General features: G+C 51.3%; 1 protein-coding gene across 1 annotated transcript; it reads left to right on the top strand.

Moving 5' to 3' along the window:
• The first annotated feature begins 5,903 nt into the window (after window positions 1-5,903).
• On the top strand, window positions 5,904-19,786 carry cog8 (component of oligomeric golgi complex 8). Its single transcript, XM_079241190.1, has 5 exons — window positions 5,904-6,320; window positions 12,331-12,538; window positions 17,385-18,206; window positions 18,285-18,453; window positions 19,426-19,786. Exons 1-5 carry the CDS (start codon window positions 6,004-6,006, stop codon window positions 19,686-19,688), a joined length of 1,779 nt encoding a protein of 592 aa, XP_079097316.1. The 5' UTR covers window positions 5,904-6,003; the 3' UTR covers window positions 19,689-19,786.
• Window positions 19,787-19,978: the final 192 nt, after the last annotated feature.

Raw genomic sequence — 19,978 nt, 5'->3', positions numbered from 1 at the left:
GGATGGGTCACTGCCATATTGGATGGGTCTCTGATTTCGAGTCTTGCTGCAGATCAACGTAATTTCCCCACATAACTGTTTTCTGTGGAACAACGCATATATATTACACACAAACAAAACACTTTTCTACATAACTGGTTGATAAATAATGTTAACACAGTGAATAATCTAATAAATGATGAATTTTACTCCTGTGAAGTGTGTCATGGATTCACGAATTCATGGAAGTAGTTTTTAACCGTTGTTTATTAACAGGTTTAGCGAAACACCAGCGGACCAAAGTCGACATTAACGTAACACATTTTGTCTGCCGTAAAGTTGTTACTACCACTGTAAACAAGCAATGATAATTAACATGAAAGTCACCAGCGCCTCCTAGTGGAGTCCAACAGAACACACACATTTTAACTCGCATCACATCTCCCCTCTTTAGTTAACTTCTAGATAGTATGATTCCATTGTGGTTAGGTTTACTTTTATCAAATCAATCATTCTGTTCAATATCCTTAGCTGAATATGGGAAGTTGCCTTCAAATAAACAAGGTTGCTAAAGCAATATATATATATATATATATATATATATATATATATATATATATATATATATATATATATATATATATATATATATTCATTCATTCATTCATTTTCCGAACCGCTTATTCCAATCCAGGGTCGCGGGGAAGCTGGAGCCTATCCCAGCCGGCTTTTGGGCGACAGGCAGGGTACACCCTGGACAGCTCGCCAGTCCATCGCAGTATATATATATATATGTTATTTCCTTTTCACTTTAAACACAGGTTAGAATACAAAACCAGAAACACTGTTTTCAAACATAGTCCTTAAACCTGGCAGGTGGTTTAATAGGTCTCCCAGCTAATGTTCTCTTGGGAGAGGAGCCAGAACTCTGGCTACCAGTTGGAGGACAGGTAGCACTGACAGGAGTGAGCGTATCACCCTGGTTTGCAATGTCACAGTCACTACTAGTCTCTTGTCCAGCACTTTGGGGTGTTTGCTCCGGCACTTCCTGCAAATGCCTCCTGTTCCTGCGGGCGACAGCTCCCTGACCGGTTTGGATAAAATAGGGTCTAGGCTCTGGAGCTCTAGCAATTACTTTTGCTGGGGTTTTCCAGCACTTTTCCCCATCCAGCTTAACAGCAACACTCTGGCCCGGCTGCAGCGGAGACAGAGGCCTGGTTGAGTGACGCCTGTTGTAATAAAAACGGTAGGCAGCTTTGGTCTGTTGGTCTTTTAATCTTACCGCTTGGTGGTCAACCGCTGTCGGACACAGCTGGTGTTGCAGCACAGGGACAGTTGTCCTGATTTCCCGTCCAATCATGAGCTGAGCAGGGCTCTGGTCTGTTGCAGTATTGGGCGTGGCTCTATAGCTCAGCAAAGCGAGTTGTGGATCCGGTTGGCGAAGGATCCTTTTTGCAATGGCGACACTCCTCTCAGCTGCACCGTTTGCTTGAGGGTAGTGAGGGCTTGATGTTGTGTGCTCAAAATTGTACTCCTCACTGAACCGATGAAACTCTGCAAACTGAGGGCCATTGTCTGTAACCACCTCCAACGGGATCCCCCATCTGGCAAACATGCACTTCAGACAAGAGATGACCTGGTTGCTGTTTGTGGAGGGCAGATGAGAAATCTCAATGTAGCGTGAATAATAGTCTGTTGCTACCAAATAATGTTTACCTTCCAGCTCACACAAATCGGTGGCTATCTTCTGCCAAGCTCCTAGTGGCAGTGGTGTTGTGAGCAGTGGCTCCTTTCTGTGAGCGGGCTTATTCTTGATGCAAAATCCACATGCCTTAACAAGCTCAGCAATGTCTCGCCCAATGCCTGGCCACCACACTGACATGTTGGCCCTTCTGCGGCACTTTGTGAGTCCCTGATGACTTGTGTGTAATTGTGACAATACAGTCTTTTGCATTGAAGGGGGAACAACAATGCGATCATCATACAGTATGAGTCCATGGGTTTCAGATAAGTGGGCTCTAGCTGCATGAAACTTGAGCAGGTTGTGTGACAGATACGACAAATCTCGGGGCCAGCCTTTCCTGGTGTAATGACTAACCATTTGGAGAGTGTTGTCGGCGCTTGTGGCCTCTCTCAACGCATTCAGTTTGTCTTTGGTGATTGGGTTAGTCTCAATCACTGCCTGAAGATAAGCTCTTACATCCTGTTCAGTGTCCGACACAGTACAGTCCTGCAGGGGATTTCGAGAAAGAGTGTCTGTGACGACGAGGTGTTTAGGTACATGAACAGCTTCTGCATTAAACCTCATAAGACGCATCAATAATCTCTGACACCTAACGGGTGCTTTGTCCAGGTCATAGCTGTTGATGAGCGGAACCAGAGGTTTGTGGTCAGTCTCTAGCACAAATTTGTCCATGCCCTGTAAATATTTCCTGAAGCGCTCGCATGCCCAAACACTAGCAAGGCATTCTTCTATCTGGGAGTACTTACTCTCAGTCTCTGTTAATGTCCTTGAACAAAAGGCGACTGGTCGGAGTCCATCACTGTGCTCCTGGTAGAGTGCGCCCCCTAAGCCGTAACTGCTAGCGTCTGCGCTTACAACAGTTGGCTTAGTTGTGTCATAGTATGCCAGTACGGGTGCTGAAGTTAACATGGCTTTTATTTTTTTGAAGTCTTCCTCTTGTGCTTCTCCCCATGTCCATGCCGTGTCGCTCCTCAGAAGACTGTTTATTGGGTTCATGACAGTGGAGAGATCAGGAAGGAATTTTCCTAAGTAGTTTATCATACCGATCCTTTGCCGCAGTTCAGTCACGTTTGTTAGGCTGGTGAGCTCTGTGATGGCTCTGACTTTCTCAGTGTCCGGTTTAATGGCATCCATTCCGATGATGTGTCCGAAATAATGAATCTCAGACTTCCTGAACTGACATTTTTCCTTGTTTAATTTCAATCCTGAAGCTCTGATTGTCTGCATCACAGCCTGCAGGTTCCGGTCATGGTCTTCCTTGTCCTTGCCGTATATTAAAATGTCATCCATGACTATAACTGTGCCTGTGTGGTCTCTCAGAAGTGAGCTCATTTTCTGCTGAAATATTTCCGGAGCAGATGTAATGCCAAAGGGAAGGCGACAGAAACAGAAGCGGCCCACAGGCGTAATGAAGGTTGTAAGTTTCCTGCTGCTCTCATCGAGCGGGATCTGCCAAAAGCCACTCGAAGCATCCACTGTGGAGAAGACGGTTGCCCCTGAGAGCTTTGGAGCAATGTTTTCAAGTGTGGGCCAGATAAACCTTTCTCTCCTCACTGCTTTGTTCAGTTTGGTTAGATCGACACAGATCCGAGGCTTCTTGTTCTTTTTAATCACTGGCACCATGGGTGCACACCAGTCTGTAGCTTCGCTTACTTCTTCGATGATGCCAAGAGACTGCATTCGTTTCAGCTCCTCCTCTACTTGAGGTAGGATTGGAAATGGGATGCGCCGTGGGGTTGCAATGCTATATGGCTTGGCATCCGGCCTGAGTTCTATTTTGACCGGTTTACATTGTAACAGTCCCATGTCCCAAAAAACGACATTGTATTACTCAAGGCCATTTACTCTGCGCACTAGTCCCATTTTGATTGCAGTTCTGCGTCCAAGTAGGTTTGTTGTGAATGGACTGGACATAACATATATCCAGAAGGGGAAACTCCTTGTCTTTTGCAGAGTGTCATAAATTTGCCTTTACACACTAAATTTCCACCTGGGCTTGTGAAGGTTGAATTTGTCTTCACCAGGAGGGGGCGCTGCTGCAATTTAAAATATGTCTCTTCTGGAATCACTGTTACAGCTGCGCCTGTATTGATCCGGAACGTAACGGTAGTGTCGTTGATTTGTAGGTCTTCATACCATTTGTCCTCGTCATTTTCCTTGCCATCAGCAACAGCTCCAAGAAACCATGCACTGCCCTCATCACTGTCACAGTCAATAGCTCTGAGTGCATTCACATTCCTGGTTTTGCACATTGCTTCAAAATGCCCCGTTTTATTGCATTTGCGGCAGCGTTTGCCTGTAGCTGGACATGCACCATACTCGTGCTGTCTCCCACATCTGGAGCACATTTTCCTTGCTTGCCGTGTTTCATTCTTGTGTTGTTCATAGTCTTTATTTGTAGCACGTCTCTTGTCGTACTGCCTGGACTGCCTGTTTTTGTGTGCGTTAACAGCACTCACCTCAACGTTTGCTGCTCTGGCGCCGGCATTTTGTGCTTTAATCAGCTCTGACTGCCGTGCAATACCAATGGCATTTTCCAACGTCAAGTCTGGTTCAAGTTGTAACTTTTGTGATACGTCCCCATCAGCGATGCCGATCACAATGCGGTCCCTTATCTGTTCGTCTTCTGCCGCTCCAAAATCGCAGTGCTCTGCAAGCTTATATAACTCTCTCACAAACGCCTCCACGCTCTCCCCTTGGAGCTGCGAGCGTCTATGGAAACAGGCCCGTTCACATATGGTGTTCCGCTTTGGTACAAAATGTTCGTCAAGCTTCTTCAAAACTTCGTCATAGTAGCCCCGAACATCCTCTGGAAACGTAAAGGTGCTAAAAATCGGTTCAGACTCTTTCCCCATCGCAAATAACAGCGTATTCACCTGTACATCCTCCTCCTCTTGATTTAGCTTGGTTGCTATCCGAAAGCGTGAAAAACGCCGTCTCCAGGTCGGCCACGCCGAGGGCTGGGCGAAGTCAAACGACTCAGGAGATTGAAACCTGGCCATCTCGTTGCTTCAGTCTTCACTGCAGGGCGAAAGAGCGACTTCTGACACCATGTCATGGATTCACGAATTCATGGAAGTAGTTTTTAACCGCTGTTTATTAACAGGTTTAGCGAAACACCAGCGGACCGAAGTCGACATTAACGTAACACATTTTGTCTGCTGTAAAGTTGTTACTACCACTGTAAACAAGCAATGATAATTAACATGAAAGTCACCAGCGCCTCCTAGTGGAGTCCAACAGACCAGACACATTTTAACTCGCATCACAAGGTGTTTATGTAAAAATATGATATTGATGTTTCACAAAGAGAGTTTTACATGGTAGCATAATTACCTCCACCAAGGAGGTCATGTTTTTACCGCTTTATCTGTTCAAGATAACTAAAGATCTGGACGGATTTTCATGAAATTTTCAGGAATTGTTGGAAAAATGAAAAGGAAGAACGGATTTACTTTTAGTGGCGATCCGGATCACCGTTTGGATCCAGGAACTTTTTAAAGGCCTTGGCGGAGGTTTGCGCTCTCCGAGTGGTTTTCTGGGTGACTTCTGAATTACACAGTTTTGTTACAATACTTTATTTTCAGACTTTGTACAACTGTATCTCTATATTGATAAATTAATAAATGTAAATAAAAGAAAGAGTCAACTGTAGTCAAGAGAAAGCAGCAACTATTCCTGTATTTTGTTCAGCATACGGTTGCAATAACCGGCGAAATATTGAAAGCAGATTGTGTGGAATTACATTTCACAAGGTTGAATAATAATTTATTTGACCAGATAAAAATAAATACAAATACATTAATAAGCAATCAAACATGTTAGTATAAAATTCATTTATACATTTTTTTAAAAAGAAATATTGCAGCTGCCTTAAAATATTTTAGAGTAAAAGCACGTAGTTTTTAATGTTTGACAGTAATCTGTATCATAACATCTGTCCTTTGTAACAAACCAAACTGTGAGAAAAATCAGGCGAAAATTGGTGAAGTTATTGTTGTGGTTGGACCTACACCTTACAGATAAATGGATTGGAGGCCATGGAGACCCATCCAAGATGGCGGCGCGATACTATGCGGCGTCTATGTATATTATGTCTATGGTGCAAACGTGTAAAACATGTAAACAAGTCCTCCCGGCTTCCGTACTGCAGCGTCAGACCGGAAGCTGGTAGCTTAGAGGCAGAAGAAGTCAGCTTCCTGTTTTCTGCCAGAACCGAAACGGAACTCTGAGAACCGAACCGGGACTCTTCAGACCGTGTGGAACCGAACCGGAGCAGCATGGCGGCGCTGGACGTGGAGGAGCAGCTCCTCCTGGCCTCCTTGTTCCCGGACAGCTGGAGGAGCAGCCCGGACTCCGCGGTTTACCTGTCCGAGCTGAGCGCGCTCCACCTGGATCAGCTGATCCGGGAACCTGAGCGCGTGGCGGAGGAGCGTGCGCAGATCCTGCAGCAGACCCGCGAGCTGGCCTTCCGGAACCACCAGACATTCATCCGGACCGCAGACTGCACCCAGACCATCTACCGGGACTTCCGCCGCGTGGAGACCAGCGTGTCCGCCCTGCTGCTCAAGCTGCCCCGGTTCGGAGAGCGGTGCAGGTCGGTACCGGTACCGGTTAGAGCGGGTTTACTGGTTTTAAAACACTTTTCACCTCTTCTTCTCCATCTCCTCCTCCTGCTCCTCCATCTCCTCCTCCTGCTCCTCCATCTCCTCCTCCTGCTTCTCCATCTCCTCCTCCTGCTGCACCTCCTCCTCCTGCTCCTCCATCTCCTCCTCCTGCTCCTCCATCTCCTCCTCCTGCTTCTCCATCTCCTCCTCCTGCTGCATCTCCTCCTCCTGCTCCTCCATCTCCTCCTCCTGCTCCTCCATCTCCTCCTCCTGCTTCTCCATCTCCTCCTCCTGCTTCTCCATCTCCTCCTCCTGCTGCACCTCCTCCTCCTGCTCCTCCATCTCCTCCTCCTGCTTCTCCATCTCCTCCTCCTGCTGCACCTCCTCCTCCTGCTCCTCCATCTCCTCCTCCTGCTTCTCCATCTCCTCCTCCTGCTCCTCCATCTCCTCCTCCTGCTTCTCCATCTCCTCCTCCTGCTTCTCCATCTCCTCCTCCTGCTCCTCCATCTCCTCCTCCTGCTTCTCCATCTCCTCCTCCTGCTCCTCCATCTCCTCCTCCTGCTTCTCCATCTCCTCCTCCTGCTCCTCCATCTCCTCCTCCTGCTGCATCTCCTCCTCCTGCTGCATCTCCTCCTCCTGCTTCTCCATCTCCTCCTCCTGCTGCACCTCCTCCTCCTGCTCCTCCATCTCCTCCTCCTGCTCCTCCATCTCCTCCTCCTGCTTCTCCATCTCCTCCTCCTGCTTCTCCATCTCCTCCTCCTGCTGCACCTGCTCCTCCTGCTTCTCCATCTCCTCCTCCTGCTCCTCCATCTCCTCCTGCTCCTCCATCTCCTCCTCCTGCTGCACCTCCTCCTCCTGCTCCTCCATCTCCTCCTCCTGCTTCTCCATCTCCTCCTCCTGCTGCACCTCCTCCTCCTGCTCCTCCATCTCCTCCTCCTGCTCCTCCATCTCCTCCTCCTGCTCCTCCATCTCCTCCTCCTGCTTCTCCATCTCCTCCTCCTGCTTCTCCATCTCCTCCTCCTGCTGCACCTGCTCCTCCTGCTTCTCCATCTCCTCCTCCTGCTCCTCCATCTCCTCCTGCTCCTCCATCTCCTCCTCCTGCTGCACCTCCTCCTCCTGCTCCTCCATCTCCTCCTCCTGCTTCTCCATCTCCTCCTCCTGCTGCACCTCCTCCTCCTGCTCCTCCATCTCCTCCTCCTGCTCCTCCATCTCCTCCTCCTGCTCCTCCATCTCCTCCTCCTGCTTCTCCATCTCCTCCTCCTGCTTCTCCATCTCCTCCTCCTGCTTCTCCATCTCCTCCTCCTGCTCCTCCATCTCCTCCTCCTGCTTCTCCATCTCCTCCTCCTGCTCCTCCATCTCCTCCTCCTGCTTCTCCATCTCCTCCTCCTGCTCCTCCATCTCCTCCTCCTGCTGCATCTCCTCCTCCTGCTGCATCTCCTCCTCCTGCTTCTCCATCTCCTCCTCCTGCTGCACCTCCTCCTCCTGCTCCTCCATCTCCTCCTCCTGCTGCATCTCCTCCTCCTGCTTCTCCATCTCCTCCTCCTGCTTCTCCATCTCCTCCTCCTGCTGCACCTCCTCCTCCTGCTCCTCCATCTCCTCCTCCTGCTCCTCCATCTCCTCCTCCTGCTTCTCCATCTCCTCCTCCTGCTTCTCCATCTCCTCCTCCTGCTGCACCTGCTCCTCCTGCTTCTCCATCTCCTCCTCCTGCTTCTCCATCTCCTGCTCCTCCATCTCCTCCTCCTGCTCCTCCATCTCCTCCTCCTGCTCCTCCATCTCCTCCTCCTGCTGCACCTCCTCCTCCTGCTCCTCCATCTCCTCCTCCTGCTCCTCCATCTCCTCCTCCTGCTTCTCCATCTCCTCCTCCTGCTTCTCCATCTCCTCCTCCTGCTGCACCTGCTCCTCCTGCTTCTCCATCTCCTCCTCCTGCTCCTCCATCTCCTCCTCCTGCTTCTCCATCTCCTCCTCCTGCTTCTCCATCTCCTCCTCCTGCTCCTCCATCTCCTCCTCCTGCTCCTCCTCCTGCTTCTCCATCTCCTCCTCCTGCTCCTCCATCTCCTCCTCCTGCTCCTCCATCTCCTCCTCCTGCTTCTCCATCTCCTCCTCCTGCTTCTCCATCTCCTCCTCCTGCTTCTCCATCTCCTCCTCCTGCTTCTCCATCTCCTCCTCCTGCTCCTCCATCTCCTCCTCCTGCTTCTCCATCTCCTCCTCCTGCTCCTCCATCTCCTCCTCCTGCTTCTCCATCTCCTCCTCCTGCTTCTCCATCTCCTCCTCCTGCTCCTCCATCTCCTCCTCCTGCTTCTCCATCTCCTCCTCCTGCTCCTCCATCTCCTCCTCCTGCTTCTCCATCTCCTCCTCCTGCTGCATCTCCTCCTCCTGCTTCTCCATCTCCTCCTCCTGCTGCACCTCCTCCTCCTGCTCCTCCATCTCCTCCTCCTGCTTCTCCATCTCCTCCTCCTGCTTCTCCATCTCCTCCTCCTGCTGCACCTGCTCCTCCTGCTTCTCCATCTCCTCCTCCTGCTGCACCTCCTCCTCCTGCTCCTCCATCTCCTCCTCCTGCTTCTCCATCTCCTCCTCCTGCTTCTCCATCTCCTCCTCCTGCTGCACCTCCTCCTCCTGCTCCTCCATCTCCTCCTCCTGCTCCTCCATCTCCTCCTCCTGCTTCTCCATCTCCTCCTCCTGCTGCACCTCCTCCTCCTGCTCCTCCATCTCCTCCTCCTGCTTCTCCATCTCCTCCTCCTGCTGCACCTGCTCCTCCTGCTTCTCCATCTCCTCCTCCTGCTTCTCCATCTCCTCCTCCTGCTGCACCTCCTCCTCCTGCTCCTCCATCTCCTCCTCCTGCTTCTCCATCTCCTCCTCCTGCTCCTCCATCTCCTCCTCCTGCTCCTCCATCTCCTCCTCCTGCTTCTCCATCTCCTCCTCCTGCTTCTCCATCTCCTCCTCCTGCTGCACCTCCTCCTCCTGCTCCTCCATCTCCTCCTCCTGCTTCTCCATCTCCTCCTCCTGCTCCTCCATCTCCTCCTCCTGCTCCTCCATCTCCTCCTCCTGCTGCACCTCCTCCTCCTGCTTCTCCATCTCCTCCTGCTGCTGCACCTGCTCCTCCTGCTTCTCCATCTCCTCCTCCTGCTGCACCTGCTCCTCCTGCTTCTCCATCTCCTCCTCCTGCTGCACCTGCTCCTCCTGCTTCTCCATCTCCTCCTCCTGCTGCACCTGCTCCTCCTGCTTCTCCATCTCCTCCTCCTGCTGCACCTGCTCCTCCTGCTGCACCTCCTCCTCCTGCTTCTCCATCTCCTCCTCCTGCTTCTCCATCTCCTCCTCCTGCTGCACCTCCTCCTCCTGCTTCTCCATCTCCTCCTCCTGCTGCACCTGCTCCTCCTGCTGCACCTCCTCCTCCTGCTTCTCCATCTCCTCCTCCTGCTGCACCTCCTCCTCCTGCTTCTCCATCTCCTCCTCCTGCTGCACCTCCTCCTCCTGCTTCTCCATCTCCTCCTCCTGCTGCACCTGCTCCTCCTGCTTCTCCATCTCCTCCTCCTGCTCCTCCATCTCCTCCTCCTGCTGCACCTGCTCCTCCTGCTTCTCCATCTCCTCCTCCTGCTGCACCTGCTCCTCCTGCTTCTCCATCTCCTCCTCCTGCTGCACCTCCTCCTCCTGCTTCTCCATCTCCTCCTCCTGCTGCACCTCCTCCTCCTGCTGCACCTGCTCCTCCTGCTTCTCCATCTCCTCCTCCTGCTGCACCTCCTCCTCCTGCTTCTCCATCTCCTCCTCCTGCTGCACCTCCTCCTCCTGCTTCTCCATCTCCTCCTCCTGCTGCACCTCCTCCTCCTGCTTCTCCATCTCCTCCTCCTGCTGCACCTGCTCCTCCTGCTTCTCCATCTCCTCCTCCTGCTGCACCTCCTCCTCCTGCTTCTCCATCTCCTCCTGCTGCACCTGCTCCTCCTGCTTCTCCATCTCCTCCTCCTGCTGCACCTCCTCCTCCTGCTTCTCCATCTCCTCCTCCTGCTGCACCTCCTCCTCCTGCTTCTCCATCTCCTCCTCCTGCTGCACCTGCTCCTCCTGCTTCTCCATCTCCTCCTCCTGCTGCACCTCCTCCTCCTGCTTCTCCATCTCCTCCTCCTGCTGCACCTCCTCCTCCTGCTTCTCCATCTCCTCCTCCTGCTGCACCTCCTCCTCCTGCTTCTCCATCTCCTCCTCCTGCTGCACCTCCTCCTCCTGCTTCTCCATCTCCTCCTCCTGCTGCACCTCCTCCTCCTGCTTCTCCATCTCCTCCTCCTGCTGCACCTGCTCCTCCTGCTTCTCCATCTCCTCCTCCTGCTGCACCTCCTCCTCCTGTTTCTCCATCTCCCCCTCCTGCTGCACCTGCTCCTCCTGCTGCACCTCCTCCTCCTGCTTCTCCATCTCCTCCTCCTGCTGCACCTCCTCCTCCTGCTTCTCCATCTCCTCCTCCTGCTGCACCTCCTCCTCCTGCTTCTCCATCTCCTCCTCCTGCTGCACCTCCTCCTCCTGCTTCTCCATCTCCTCCTCCTGCTGCACCTCCTCCTCCTGCTTCTCCATCTCCTCCTCCTGCTGCACCTCCTCCTCCTGCTTCTCCATCTCCTCCTCCTGCTGCACCTCCTTCCCCCGTGTGGATGCAGGAGCAGGACGGAGGGACGATGCATAAAAATGAGTTTTAAATGTTTTATTTCCTGTTTTTAGAACAAAATCCATGTTTTTAAATAGTCTCTTCCAGCATGTAAGCAGCAGACTGATGTTCTGCTGCTTACATTTATTTTGCTTTTATAGTTATAATGATCCCCTTGTATGTCAGGTTTCTTATGTTATTTTATTTAATTTGTTTTGGATAATTGTTCATATTACAGAGTTTATGCTGCTGGACTGGAGGGGACAGAAGAGCGACAGAAAGAGAACAGAAAAGAGAAAATAAGAGACAGAGATCAATGCCAACACGTATATCAGGGGTTGGCAACTCCGCTCCTCGAGTGCCACAGTCCTGCAGGTGTGAAGAGTTTCTCTGCTTCAACACACCAGACCTGATCAGCAGACTTGTACAGAGCTTGACATCAAACTGCACAAGTCTACTAATTAGCCATTGATCTGAATCAGGTGTGTTGCAGCAGGGAAACTCCTAACATTTGCAGGACTGTCGCACTCGAGGACCGGAGTTGCCGACCCCTGACGTATATACACACACATACCCACTTACATACATATGTACACACACACACATAAATATATACACCCACACAGGCCAACTCTAGAGTCATGGTCCCTGTGGAGAACAAAACCACTGACAATCAGGAGGACCAGAAACTAGCAAGTTAAATCAGAAAGACAGAACGAGAGCTTCCTGCTGTTAATGAATAAACTTGCTGGATGACTCAGTGACTGTGACACATGCAGAACATTCATGCAGAACATTTAGAGTGGAACGTGTTCAGAGAAGAGTGATCATGCCAATGTGACCCCGCCCACACGATGTGAACAGAAAACAGTTGATGTGATGAAATGATGAGGAGGACGTGCTGCTTTACGTGTCTTTACACTTTTACTATTAGAGAACTTTCTCATGTTCACTTTTCTTTATTTAGACGTCCTGATTGCATCTAATTGCCTAACATACCCACATGGACACCATCCAATTATCAGCCAAAACTTGCAATTCCCCCCTCATCCACTAGGGGCTCCAAACAGCAACTCTCATGTTAAAAAAACCAACTTCACAGCAGAAATAAACACGTTTACGGCAGGAATAAACATGTTTATGACAGAAAACATGTCTACAGCAGAAATAAACATGTTTACAACAGAAATTAGGGGTGTAAGCAAGGTGAGTGACAACCAATGGAGGAGCTTGTGGGCGGTCCAAACTAAAGGAACCGGGCTTCAGCCTGGTTCCAGCGCTGGACTACGACAGCAAAACATTGTTTTTGGACAGTAGAAGTGCAGGAGCCATGTCTTCTGTGTCCTCCCCTATAATTATGTTCTTGGGTCTTTTTGTGACTTCAGGGCCTTCATGAAGGAGGCGGAGCAGATTGGCACGAGTCGCCGGATGAACAGTCTGACGCTGAACCGCCACACGGAGATCCTGGAGATCCTGGAGATCCCGCAGCTCATGGACACCTGTGTCCGGAACGGGTATTACGAGGAGGCCCTGGAGCTCGCAACGTACGTCAAGAGACTGGAGAAGAAGCACTGGTCCCTTCCTGTCATCCAGGTAGGTCCAGTTCCTGTCCCATTCCGTTCCAACGGGACCAGAAAGGCTCGTCAGATTGAGGGGGGACTGGAGGCATGGCTTGTTTTATTCCCTCCCTACCAGAGCCTCTTCGGTTAGATATGGGAGTGTGGTGGCCGGGGGTCGGGGGCAATTTAAACCCAATCAGCCAAATAGTTTCTCAGTTCTTCCTAGTCATAGAGGAATGAAGTTACCTGGGAAATCCGCACCTTTTCTTATTTAGCTGAGATGATTATGGATCCGACTTGTGAGTTGTTTGTTCGAGTCACATTTCTGATGATCTCCTCCAACAACGGTGGATTCACTGCTTCTTTGTGTCGAAGATCTGGATGAATCTTTCCAACTCATTCCGACCAGCAGGAGAGTTAAACTATGTGCAGAATTGCAGCTTAAAGCAGGACTCTACAGGTCGGACAGAGGTCGGCAGGCCGTTCCACCATCGTGGAACAACAGAGGAAAAGAGTCTGGCTGCTGATTTAGTTCCACGTAGTCATGGTAACGCTAGGCGTTGGCCTTTGGTAGAATATTTTAACGGCACAGAAATACCCAAACCGTCCAGCTGAGAAAGTTCGTTGTGCCAACGACCAAGCATTCCTGGTCATCACCATGGACCCTGAAATCAGCCTCACAACCATAGACTGTATATAAAAGATGGGCGGAGCCTTCGTGACGTCTCCCGTAGTTTTCTGAAGAGCTGAATTGAAGCTCGGTGGGCGGTTCCTACCATCACCATCTTGGCAGGGGCATGCGTGTCGTCTCGCCCGGAAAATACAAATATGGGCAAAGAGGTGGAGCTGAGAGGGGGGCTGTGAGCGTCATGGTGGATGATTGACATCGAGCGAACTCTGAGATAACAGGAGCTAACCAGCTAACGGAGGTAAGCGGGCTAAAGCTAAATCACGTTGTTAACCGGCTAAAAACCGCGGTTGTTCTACATTTTTTTTTTGTCTTGTCCAGCATTTAAGCAGCAGACTAATGTTCTGCTGAGCAAATTTATTTTGCCAAGGGGAACTTTTATAGATGTAATGATCCCCTTGTATTTCTTGATTCTTATTCTATTTTTCTATTTGCTTTGGATAATAGTTGGTATTACAGAGTTTATGCTGCTGGACCGGAAAGGACAGGAAAGGGGCAGAAAGAGAACAGAAAAGAGAACATAAAAAACAAAAGAAAGAGATCAGTGCATACATGTATATGCACATACATACCCACCTACATATACATGTATATACACTCGCACATACATTATATATATACATATATACATACATACATACATATACACATACATACACATGCATACACACATATATACATATATATATATATGCATACACACACATACCCACCCACACAAGCCAACTCTAGATTCATGGTCCCTGTGGAGAACAAAACCACTGACAATCATGAGGACCAGAAACTAGCAAGTTAAATCAGAAAGACAGAAAGAGAGGTACCTGCTGTTAGTGAATAAACTTGCTGGATGACTCAGTGACTGTGACACATGCAGAACATTCATGCAGAACATTTAGAGTGGAACGTGTTCAGAGAAGCGTGATCATGCCAATGTGACCCCGCCCGCCTACAGCTAGAGGAAGGCCAGGAGAACCCAGAGACCCGGGTAACCGACAGTCACCCCCAGGCACAGACCCCAACCCCCCCACTCCAGAGCCAGCCATGCATCTGCCCAGGAGGTGGCGAAGGAGGTGCCCAACCATCCCACCATCCATCTGTAACCCCATACACCCGCTCCCACACATCCTCACCTCCCCCCTCCATCATGTCCCATGTGAGATGCCCCAGAGGGGGCAGAGGACAGGATGGCCCCGATCAGGGCCCCCATAATTACCGCCCACCACTCCCAGCGTCCCCCCCACCACTCCACAGATGCAGCTGACCCAGCACCCCCCCAGGGCCGGCGACAACCCCCCTACAGCCAGGCCAGCCTAGACTCAGGTCTAATGGATGGCACTCTTCCCCCACCTGTACCCCCCCCCCCCCCCCCCCCAGTAAAGCCCCGAGAATAGGGGCATGAGAGGACCCTATCGCCCCCCCCCCCCCAGTAAAGCCCCGAGAATAGGGGCATGAGAGGACCCTATCGCCTCGCCCCCCCCCCCCCCCCTTATGACTGATTGTGAAGTGTGTATTAGTTGCAATTAAAACTGAGGGAAGTGCCACGCGGTGTTGGGAGAGGGACCACCTAAGCAGCCCCGCCCACCATACACCGCACGCCCCCCCCCCAATCATGTGAGTCGTCAGTGTTTTGGTGTTTTGATGTCTAAGTGTAATTAAAACTGGGAGGTGAGCCGAGGCTGGGTGCAGCGATCAAGACCACCTTGATGGCCTTTCTCACCACCCAGCGCCACGTGCACACCTCCCAATACCCTGCCTGTGTGTGGTGGGGGGCGGGGAGGAAGAGGGGTTGAGGGATTTAAGTCTGGAGGAAAGTGAGGAAAGTGATGGAATGGATTTTAGTTTCTGAGATATTGTTCATCATAGAGCTGTTAGTGAGGAAGTCGTCTATTCTGGAGTATGAGTGGTGGACAGATGAAAAGTAAGTGTACTCTCTAGCAGTGAGGTGTTGTGAGCGCCAGACATCACAAAGACCAAAATCCTCCATATATTGTTTAACAACTCTTGCTGACTGCCAGACCCTGTGTTTCCCTGCTCCGCCCCCCTTGTCCATCCCAGAGTTTAAGGTCATGTTGAGGTCGCCCCCAATGATAAGTGTATTATCAAGGTGATCATATAGTAAGGAGAAGAAGGAGTGAAAAAAGGAGGGGTCATCAGTGTTTGGGCCATAAATATTTGCAATGCATAACTTCATGTTTAGGATAGATAATGTCATTATTATGAATCTTCCACCTGGGTCTAAAATTATATAATGAGCAGTAAAATGAATTTTCCTGTTTATCAGAATGGCTACTCCTCTTTGTCTTGAGTTGAAGCAGGCCGAGTACACGTGAGGGAACTGTACTGTAGAGAGTACGTTAGCTGTTGTTTTTAATAAATGAGTCTCCTGTAGCAGGACAATGTCTGCCTGTAGATCATTCAATCTGCTAAACACCTTCAACCTCTTCTCCCTGGAACCAGCTCCTCGTATATTCCACGTAACAAACCTCAGGGAAAAAAAGGCCAAAAAACAAAAACAGAACAAAACGAAAGCAACAACAACAGCAAATTTACAAAGACTGGCAGTAAATGTACAGTTCTGGATGACCATAATTAATGTGCTTATAGCAGATTAACATGTAAATTGAACAATAATTAGCTGTATGAGTGATAGATATTACCTGAGGTTAGTAGAGCCGGGGGGGGGGGTATTTATGTCACGGTAAAGCTGTCCATTGACGAACAATTTGTCCACCGCAATGACTGCACGGGATCCTTCGTCTCTGAGCTTTTTTCGGATGGGAAACAGGACCCTGCGTCTCTCCAGAATCTCTTTGGGAAACTGATTATTTACACTAAAATCGGTCCCGCGGAGTTCCGGACCTCGATCCCTCACCTGCTCTTTCTGCTTGTAGCTCACGAACTTGGCTACAATCGGTCTGGGTCTGCGGCTGTCCGGTCTTTTCCCACCTAAGCGATGAACTCGGTGAAATGAGATGTTCCTCACCGCGTCTTCGGGTAGCTTCAGCTTGGTTTGGATAAAGGATCTGATTGTTTGCTCTGGATCCTCTTCTTGTTGCGAAGACCAGGTTGTCCCTCATGCTGCGCGCCTGGAGATCGATCACCGTTTCCTTTATTTTTTTATTTTCCTCTGTGAGTCGAGTCATTCCCTCGTTGAGAGAAGTCACCGTCTCCCTGAGGCTGGCGTTCTCTGCGGCCAGAGACTCCACCTGCTTTTGGCTGAATTCCAGCGACTCCCGCAGCGACTGAAACTCCCGGTGGAGAACTTCCAACAGGCCCAGACGAGCGTCGAAGCTGGAGAGATTTTTGTCAATGGACATCAGGATGTCCGAGGTGTCGTCCCCGTTAGAGGACGTCGCTCCGGGCGAGTCTTCTTTCCGGCTTCTCTTGGAGGTTGAAGCGGATCTGGGCGCAGACGGAGTCGGTGTTTGGCTTGTCTTGCCCATGACGATGCGGTTGAAACACTCGTCAGTAAACTCCGACAAGCTGGTGAGATCCTCCTCGCTTTGCTCCAGAGTTTACCTTAAACAAGACTTTTTAATTATTTGCTTCCAGAAACAGTTTTAAGATTATATTGGCAAGAATATGATGTAAAATGAATATTTGTTTTAACGCGCCTTGACTAAATCTGCCGTCTCGCAAAATTTACGTCACTGCCACATCACTTACCTGCGCCTCTCTCACTTACCTGCGCACCTCCCCTACGTTCTACGTTTTTTCTGACTTGAAGCGGGAGATCGGGTACCTGTCAATCAAAAGGACACGCCCCTAAATATGCCAAATTTGGAGATTAAATTACTTTTAAACGGGAGAGTTAGAAAAAAAATTCACTCCCCCCACAGTTGTCATGAAGGTAAACCTGACCTATTAAACCTTAAATGGATTTTTATACCAGGCTGTAAACATGTTTATTCCTGCAGTAAACATGTTTATTCCTGCTGTAAAGTTGATCTTTTTTAACATGGGAGTCTATGGGGATTTGCTGTGTGGAGCCCCTAGTGGATGAAGGAGGAACTGCAGTTTTTGGATTCACTTTTAACCGCTGCATGTTGCTGCTTGCTCACAGCCCTCACATTAGCGGCTAACGCCATGACCGCATGCCTGAAAGTAAACAAGCTTGATGTGATGACGTTAATCAGATTGCAGTAATCTGATTACTCTGGTGTAACCGTACTGTGACCTCTGACCCCTGCAGGATATCGTGCATGAGGTGCGCCAGTCGACTCAGCTGATGCTTAACCAGCTGCTGCAGCAGCTGCGCAGCAACGCGCAGCTTCCTATGTGCCTGCGCGTGATTGGCTACCTGCGGCGGATGGACGTGTTCACGGAGGCGGAGCTTCGGGTCAAGTTCCTGCAGGCTCGTGGCGCCTGGCTGACCTCCATCCTGGCTGGCATCTCTGAGGATGACCCGTACTTCCACATCACAAAGACCATCGAAGCGTGTCGGGTCCACCTGTTCGACATCATCACGCAGTACCGCGCCATCTTCTCCGACGACGAGCCGCCGCTACCCGCCGCCGCAGGCCAGGCCATCAACGAGAGCGCCATCTTCCATGGCTGGGTGGTGCAGAAGGTGGCGGAGTTCCTGCAGACATTGGACAGAGACCTGCAGCGCGGCGTGGGGGGGCGGCTGGACTCCCTGCTGGGGCAGTGCATGTACTTCGGCCTGTCCTTCAGCAGGGTGGGGGCGGACTTTCGTGGCCAGCTGGTCGCCATGTTCCAGCGCGTATCGGCGGACGCCTTCTGCCGCGCTCTGCAGGAGGCGGTGGGCAAGTTCCAGGAGGACATGAACATGTACACACTGATCGCCCTGCCCGCGGTGCTGGGGGGGTCGGTCACCGCCGCGCTCCCCGGCGCCCAGCCCGGGACCCTGCAGCCCCCCATGACCCTGCTGGACTTCCAGCCCCTCGCCTGCTTCCTGAACAACGTCCTGACCGGCTTCAACGAGCTTCGTCTCTGCTGTCCGCTCGGCCTGGTGGAGGACGTAACGGCGTCCCTGGAGGACGCTCTGAAGACGGTGAGGACGCCACGCCGCCTAACTTAGGTCCTGGTCCTAGCTCAGGTTCTGGTTCTGAATATCTGTTGGTTCTGTCAGGTGACCCATCTTGTTCTGGTCTTCCACCGGGCCGAAGAGACCGTCTTCAGTGCCAGGGAGAAGGACTTGTTCCTCCGGTTCTGCTGCTGCTTCGCTGAAGACCTGATCCCCTTCCTGAACCGCTGCCTGCAGGTCCTGTTTCCTCCGGCTCAGCTTGCACTCCTTCTGGGTAAGAACCCGACCCACTTCCTCTTCTCGGATCAGAACCACCAGAGTTCCTGCAGGGGGAGCCAAACATCCTACTGGAGAACCAGGTTCCAAGCCTGAGAATCCGCTTCTGAGACCCTGGTCCTTCAGGTTCTCCAGGTCCTTTAGGTCCTCCAGGTCTAACTGGTCCTCCAGGTCTAGCTGGTCCTTCAGTTCCTCCAGGTCTAGCTGGTCCTTCAGGTCCTCCAGGTCTAGCTGGTCCTTCAGGTCCTCCAGGTCAAGCTGGTCCTTCTGGTCCTTCAGGTCCTCCAGGTCAAGCAGATCCTTCAGGTCCTCCAGGTCTAGCTGGTCCTTCAGGTCCTCCAGGTCTAGCTGGTCCTTCTGGTCCTTCAGGTCCTCCAGGTCAAGCAGATCCTTCAGGTCCTCCAGGTCTAGCTGGTCCTTCAGGTCCTCCAGGTCTAGCTGGTCCTTCAGGTCCTCCAGGTCAAGCAGATCCTTCAGGTCCTCCAGGTCTAGCTGGTCCTTCAGGTCCTCCAGGTCTAGCTGGTCCTTCTGGTCCTTCAGGTCCTCCAGGTCAAGCAGATCCTTCAGGTCCTCCAGGTCTAGCTGGTCCTTCAGGTCCTCCAGGTCAAGCAGATCCTTCAGGTCCTCCAGGTCTAGCTGGTCCTTCAGGTCCTCCAGGTCTAGCTGGTCCTTCTGGTCCTTCAGGTCCTCCAGGTCAAGCAGATCCTTCAGGTCCTCCAGGTCTAGCTGGTCCTTCAGGTCCTCCAGGTCTAGCTGGTCCTTCAGGTCCTCCAGGTCAAGCTGGTCCTCCAGGCCCTCCAGGTCTACCAGGTCCATCTGTACCAGAAGTTTTTTAGTCCTAGAGAAGACGTACCTGATGGACCGGTTCTGATGGGGTTCTGATGGTCTGGGCGGTGGTTCTGAAGTCTGTTTATGTTGGAAGATGCTGCATCCTGATTGGCCACTTGGTGATCATGTGACTTGTCTGCAGGTGTTCCAGCCTCTCAGCTGCACCGGTACCACAGTTTGGGTCGCATCGACGTGGCTGCGGTTCTGGAGCCTTTGGACTTCCTGCTGCCTCAGAGGGACACGTTGGACATCACAGCCGAGCTGGGCCGCCTCCAAACCAACCCAACTCTCCCAGAGCCAGCCACTGATCCGGATCCAGAACTAGCAACTGATCCAGAACCTGAGTCCACCCATCCCAGTCTGAGAGAGCCAAGACCCGATGAAGGGATGAGACTGGAGGAATGAAGACTAGAGGACCGGTTCCATGGTTCTGGTTGGACTGAACTGGATGACAGGTCTCTACGTCTGAGTTCTGGTTCTGACTTGTCTGTGACCCAGACTGGGACCACCATAAACCATGCTGAATAAAAGGTTAAATAATTCCTTCTATGTCCTGCATATTGTTCTGTAGCGATTCTGGAGGTTCTGAGACCGGGGGGGGGGGGGGTGCTGCAACACGTCTGACTTAATGAGCAGACTTGTGCGGAGCTTGATGGTAAACTCTGCTCGTAACCCACTGATCAAGAGTTTGGCAT

This window comes from Telmatherina bonti (genome assembly GCF_933228915.1).
Source record: "Telmatherina bonti genome assembly, chromosome: 1".
In the NCBI taxonomy this organism is placed as follows: Eukaryota; Metazoa; Chordata; class Actinopteri; order Atheriniformes; family Telmatherinidae; genus Telmatherina; species Telmatherina bonti.
Note: the sequence above shows the minus strand (reverse complement) of the source record. Positions and strands in the feature narration are given on the sequence as shown.

What these genes read in the sequence shown, in the direction of transcription:
- cog8 (XM_079241190.1), top strand. Translation starts at nt 6,004, where the DNA reads ATGGCGGCGCTGGACGTGGAGGAGCAGCTCCTCCTGGCCTCCTTGTTC. An exon ending in CGGTTCGGAGAGCGGTGCAG is followed by an intron (nt 6,321 to 12,330) that starts GTCGGTACCGGT and finishes TTGTGACTTCAG; the next exon opens with GGCCTTCATGAAGGAGGCGG. An exon ending in TCAGCTTGCACTCCTTCTGG is followed by an intron (nt 18,454 to 19,425) that starts GTAAGAACCCGA and finishes ACTTGTCTGCAG; the next exon opens with GTGTTCCAGCCTCTCAGCTG.